General features: G+C 36.7%; 1 protein-coding gene across 4 annotated transcripts in view; it reads right to left on the reverse strand.

Annotated features, from left to right (window-relative positions):
* Window positions 1-6,364, reverse strand: part of adgrl3.1 (adhesion G protein-coupled receptor L3.1) — an 89,365-nt gene that overhangs the window by 28,156 nt on the left and 54,845 nt on the right. For 3 of the 4 annotated variants that reach the window (XM_016229053.1, XM_016229051.1, XM_016229050.1), the window contains exons 10-12: window positions 4,981-5,103; window positions 4,693-4,898; window positions 4,419-4,595 (exon numbers count right to left, since the gene is read on the reverse strand). In XM_016229053.1, coding sequence (XP_016084539.1) covers window positions 4,419-4,595; window positions 4,693-4,898; window positions 4,981-5,103 — 506 coding nt within the window. The remainder of the gene's footprint in view (window positions 1-4,418; window positions 4,596-4,692; window positions 4,899-4,980; window positions 5,104-6,364) is intronic. The other variant, XM_016229052.1, reaches the window with a different exon arrangement.

Raw genomic sequence — 6,364 nt, forward strand, 5'->3', positions numbered from 1 at the left:
GCAGCAGCTGCACGCTGCTGGATGTACCTGATGGCCTCAGTCTGCTTTGGTCAGCGGAGAACTGCTGGGCAAGTTTTCCACCGTGTTGCCGAAAAGGCCAGCCTGGGACACAGGGGCGTTCAAGAATCGTGTCTTGTCCGTCTCGCGCATGTCAGCCAGTCACAGCCAGAAATGGAGCTCCTGGACCACCATAGTGGACATCGCATGACCCAGAGACCGCGCCGTAACCTTCGTCGCTCGTAGTGCGAGGTTCGCCGCGGTGCGGAGTTCTCTGCAAATTTCCGGGTCGTGACCACCCTCGTGCAAGTCCCTCAGTGCCTTGGCCTGGTGCACTTGCAATCACGCCGTAGCGTGTAAGGCGGAGGCAGCTTCTCCACAGGTCGTATAAGCATCACTGGCCAGTCGAGTACCTACAGACCCGGGAGGGGAGGCACGGTTCTCCCTGCCGGTTGGAGGCGGTATTAGGACACGACTGCATCGCAAACGACTGCTCCAACGGGGGGGACCCTTGTAACCCCCTAGCTGCCCCACCATCGAGGGTGGTGAGGGAGGAGGAACCAGCAGATTGGTTTCCGGCAGTAAAAGATGCCGTCCACGACCTATTGAGTTCCTCATGCACCTCCGGGAAGAAAGGCACCGAGGCAACTCGTTCAGTCTTCTTCTCTCAGTAGAGTAGTCAGGAGGAAAACGATGTGATCGCTCGCCTCCGAAGCGAAAAGCTGAATATGCGCTGCATCTGCTGCCTACTTATACTCATGCTGTGATCAGCGGCAGCTGGATGCGAAAATCGCATGCCAATGTGCATTGGCTCGTTTAGTTTACATTTGAAGTAGATTGGTCTCTCTAAGCGAGATCCCAATTCGTCGGTCATCCGACTTGACGTCGAGAGTGACCGACTGAAAGGGAACTATAAGTATGAAATATTATTACAATTTAAAATAACAGTTTTCTATTGCAGTCTTTAGCATCAGATGATCCTTCAGAAATGCTCAAAAACATGTCTTATCACAGTTGAAAACAGTTGTGCTGCTTAATATTTTTGTGGGAACCAATCATACTTTTTTAGGGATTCTGATGAATAGATGTTTGAAAGAACAGCTTTTTAATAGAAATCTTTTGTATTATTGTGTTTATTATTTTATATATATTTTCTTTACTGTCACACCAATTTAATTCATTCTTGCTGAATAAAGGCACTTATTTCTTTTTTTAAAAATCTTGCTGACCCCAAATCTTTGAACGATTGTGTACAAATATATAATTGATTATTATTTTAGCTCTTCAAAAGAAAAGAATCACTAGCATCATGTTGCATTGGTGTAAAATTTGTAAATGTAACATTTTTTTTATTTGTATTCAACTACAAAACTTCTCAAAAAGCCCACCCCTACTAAGGAAGTTCCTCACTGATAGAGTTCAGACAGGAAGATGCATTCATGTGTTCTACTGAGGGCCCAGATGAAATTTTCTTTACATTTTCTGCATTCATTTACAGTAGTGGAGAAATAGACTTTAATAAACACCGCTGATAGTAATCTTTTTGGCAGCTGAAAATGAATACACATATATAATAATTGTACATATTGTGTCACATTGTGAATGATGAGCATTCCATTTCTGTGGAGTCACAGATTGTGGGCCTGGGTCTGGGTCAGAACGGCCCCTTCATTTCAGTGGTAGTGTGAGAAATTTGGAGCACTATGACAAGACTCGGTGTTCAGTGAATGTGTGCAGTCAAGCCTGCACACACAAAAGTACACACACTAAATGGTTTTTATTAATCATTCATATGTATACGCAACATCCATTAATGCAGCCTCAAGGGTGTGGGTCCAAACGATGTGCGTGTGTGAATGTTTAAGGTCAATCCTCCCCTCTGCACACAACATTTACATTTATGTATACCTTGACCTTTCGCCTTTACGTTTTGTGCATAAATCATTTTGGCCATCTTCTGTTGACATGCACACAATGCCATGACATGTTCATGCATGTACAACATATTAGTTCACACTATGTTTGGGCTTTCCATGTCTGTTTTTGTTCATTTATTACTGATTTTATGTGTGTGTGTGTGTGTGTGTGTGTGTGCACGCTGAGAGAGAGTGAGCAATGAGTGTGAGTGTCCTCACTGAAATAACACATTATACAGTCTTACAGCCCAAGGGAAGAGCCGAATGGCTTCAGGAGACCTGTGAGGTCTCTCTTAGCGGCGGATGATGTAACCCTATTGCAGTGCTAGTGAGTGCAGTTAAAATTTTTATACTGGGTCTGGTTGTAAATCTCAGGTAAGCTGTATTGGAAGTATGGTATGGAAGTATGAATGTATTCCATTCTCAACAGAACTACTAGAAAATTCATGACAGTTAGGGTATTTCGAAAAACTCCCATCTCATTTTCTCCTCCAACTTCAAAATTGTCCTACATCGCTGCAGAATCCCAGTGTTTACAAAGTGAACATGCACTTTGAGTATTTTTTATATATGTTAATATGTCTTTTATGTTATGTCTTTTTGTGCAGCATGCCCTTTGTCCAAGCCAAATTTCTCCCATGGGAGACGAATAAAGTTAACCTAAACTAACCTAAAGAAGGTCAAACTCCCTTTACGAAAAATGGTAAAACAGCGATGTAGGACGATTTTGAAGTTGGAGGAGAAAATGAGATGGGAGTTTTTCGACATACCCTAACTGTTAAAACGTTTATAAACTGTAAACTTTTTTAGAAAATAACCGATCGTTTCACTAGATAAGACCCTTCTTCCTCGGGTTGCTATCGTTTAGAGCCCTTTGAAGCTGTATTTAAACTGCATTTTGGAAGTTCAAACTCGGGGGCACCATAGAAGTCCATTATATGGAGAGAAATCCTGAAATGTTTTCCTCAAAAAACATAATTTCTTTACGACTGAAGAAAGAAAGACATGAACATCTTGGATGACAAGGGGGTGAGTACATTATCTGTAAATTTTAGTTCTGGAAGTGAAATACTCATTTAAACTTAGAGAACAAGTGACAAATCGCATTACGTTATGATTAATTTTAAACTATTATAGTGGGCATTGTTTAGTTTTTTTAAAGTTGTAGTTTTTTCTTTGATGAAAAAGTCATTTAAATTTAGTCAGTATCTTACCATGTCATGCTTATTTATTTTTTTAAAGATTTATTTTTGGCATTTTATTGTGATAGGACAGTTATGAGACAAGAAGTGAAATGGGAGAGAGCATGGGACGGGACCAGGGAAAGTCCACGAGCTGGCACTCGGCATTATACATCGGCGCTTTCCCCACAAGGCTATCTGCGCCAACATGCTTATTCAATTTTGTCCATTTTACTGACTGAAATTGCGTGATGATAATGTGCAAAACAATCAGTGTTGTTATTGTTAGCTTAAAAACTATTAAAAATGTTTTTATTGAAATAAAGCTCAAATAAAATAGAAACATTAAAACTTAAATCTGAAACTATTTATTGTTGACTAAAAACTATTTAACTAAAACCTATTAAAACTATTAAATTTTTTTATTTTAATTCAAATAAAGCTAAAATAAAATAAAATAGAAATATTAAAACTTAAATATGAAATACTCACTGAAATAAGTTTAAGATGACTAAAGTTGACTGAAATTTAAGTCAAAGATATGAATCAATTCACGTTAAAAATAAAACTAAACAGAAACATTAAAAATAATAAAAATGACAAAAGCACAGCAAAATTTAAAGTAAAATTGTAATATAAAAATAAAAGCTAACTGAAAATATTAATAAGTACTACAATAGTATATAAATAATACTAAAATAACACTGGTGCATGGGAATGTGTTAAACTGTAACATTCTGAATAGCAAGTACCTTTTTTTTTTTAAAGGACCTGTTAATATTTTGTGTCATTAATATATATTGAAATATAGTGTTTTTTTTTCTTCTTGCCATATTGTTGTCATCTGAATAACAAATGAGACCCTGGACCACAAAACCAGTCTTAAGTCGCTGAGGTATATTTGTAGCAAGAGCCAACAATATATTGTATGGGTCAAAATTATAGATTTTTCTATAAGATCATGTTCCATGAAGATATTTTGTAAATTTCCTACCGTAAATATATCAAAACTTAATTTTTTATTAGTAATATGTATTGCTAAGGACTTAATTTGGACAACTTTAAAGGCGATTTTCTCTATATTTTGATTTTTTTGCACCCTCAGATTCCAGATTTTCAAATAGTTGTATCTCGGCCAAATAGTGTCCTATCCTAACAAACCATACATCAATGGAACTCTTATTTATTCAGCTTTCAGATGATCAGATGCTGAAATTGGTTTTGTGGTCCAGGGTCACAAATCAAGAAATCCTTAGTCAATATAAATTTTCATTAGTACTTTCATTGATGAGATGAGCATTGATAAAATAAGTGTGAGACATACCTTGACTTCCACGTGGGCCATAAGCACTGCAAAGTTAGTGAGGTGTGTGCAGGAACAGGAGGTGTGAGTGCGGTTGGTGCCGAGTAGTCTGCAGTCCTGAGTGGACCAATATCCCGTCATAGTGCGTTTGGAGTAACTCCAAAAAGAGCAGTTCGGATTGAAGTTCTCTTCCGACTGCTGGAATGAGGAGATGCACATCATAAACTCGATTATAGTGACGGAAATACACACAGAAAAGATCCTGAAAGATGAAATTGTACGAGTATATAATTACCTGTATGTGTTTGACAGTGAAGACCACAGGTTCAGACAGGTAGACCTTGTTACTGTCTTTATTAATAGCTGCTGTAATAACAGGTGAGTTGACTATCAGGGAATAGTTTGGATAGGCCGCTACACTGCCCAGACGCACGCTAGCGTTCTCCGTGGACAGATATTGACCGAGGTTCTTATAGAGAACAAGCGCCATGCGGATCTCACCTGAGGAATAGAAAACACACAAGCGGTCAGTCTGGAAAGTGACAGATAGGGAATTAGACAGAGATGGACAAAGACGAATTACCATTGCGTCCTTGCTGTTTGAGTGTGTTGGCGGAGAGATGAATGGAGTTGCTGGTTAGTCCAGATTGAGGGAAGATTAGATCAACCAGATTAACATCTGTACTTAGACGTGCCACCTCCAGTTCTGCAAAACATAAACAAGCTCACAATTAAATGCTGCCCTCTATCAGACTGGAGGAAAAAATACTGATAAAACAGTCTATTTATTTATATATATATATATATATATATATATATATATATGAGACAAGAGAAAATACAGACAGACAATTGATTTTCCCCTTTTCAAAATCTTGAAAGGTTCACGCGGTGGATTAAAATCTGTGTCACCCCTCATTCTAAAATGAATATATTTAAAGTGCACATCTGTAAGAACACCCACATTTGCTTAATGTTAATTCATTTACGTATGGATTCAGGTCACAGTAGAGGTGACAGCTACTAAAAAGCTCACAGTAGCGCAGATGGTGTGCTGCAGAGACAATAGAAGCAGTTCTATTCACTTAGGCTAATGTTATCATTTGTAATCGATTTCAAATGAGGCTTCTCTCTTTTCAGTTGACTGTGATAAGCGTTTGTCTCAATACTGAGTTGCAGGTTTTAATTCAACTGTTTCTTTAAAGAAAGATAAAAGATGATTTGCAAGCTCACACTTCATTACAGCTCACGAAGAATTGTACAAGAATATTATACTGAAAAATTCATTTTTATGAGATGTTCTGTAAGGCTAGCGACAGTGACAAAGAGGGCAGAGCTTTGCGAAGGGTCAGTTACACTATTCAGAACAGGTCTTTTTAATCAGTGCTGATTATGCAAATCAAAGGAAGAATTTATTAGTATTATTTATTTGTTATTTTAGTATATTGTATAGTACTGTATAACATATAGTATAGTTTTATATATTCAGATTTTATTTTATGCCCAGTTTAAGCTTATTTCTAGTTTAAGTAATTTTGTATTTGTCATTTTTAATGTTTTTATTTTAATATTTCTATTTAGCTTTAATTGCATTGTTTCTTTTCAATTTTGGTCAGTTTTGTATTTTAAACATATTTTACTTCTGTAAAGTCAATAAGTGAAAACATTTTTTATCTAACATTTTATTTAAATTCTGTTTCATTTTTCATTTATGCAAATTATTTTTAATAGTTTAAGTTAACAATAAAAACATTGATTGCTACTACCATGGTCTTTCAAGTAAAGTATAAAAATAAATGTAATAAATTATGAATACAATAATTAACAATTACATAAAGACACATTTTCACGTTACATGTAGGTTAATATATAAGCAGGGTAAATCAAATCTGTAAATGCGCTCTATACATTCCTTAACGCATCTGTAAAAAAAAAAAAAAAAGAAACGTTTCTTTTCTTTGAAGAAA

This window comes from Sinocyclocheilus grahami, unplaced genomic scaffold, assembly GCF_001515645.1.
Source record: "Sinocyclocheilus grahami isolate Dianchi unplaced genomic scaffold, SAMN03320097.WGS_v1.1 scaffold346.1, whole genome shotgun sequence".
NCBI classification, from domain to species: domain Eukaryota; kingdom Metazoa; phylum Chordata; class Actinopteri; order Cypriniformes; family Cyprinidae; genus Sinocyclocheilus; species Sinocyclocheilus grahami.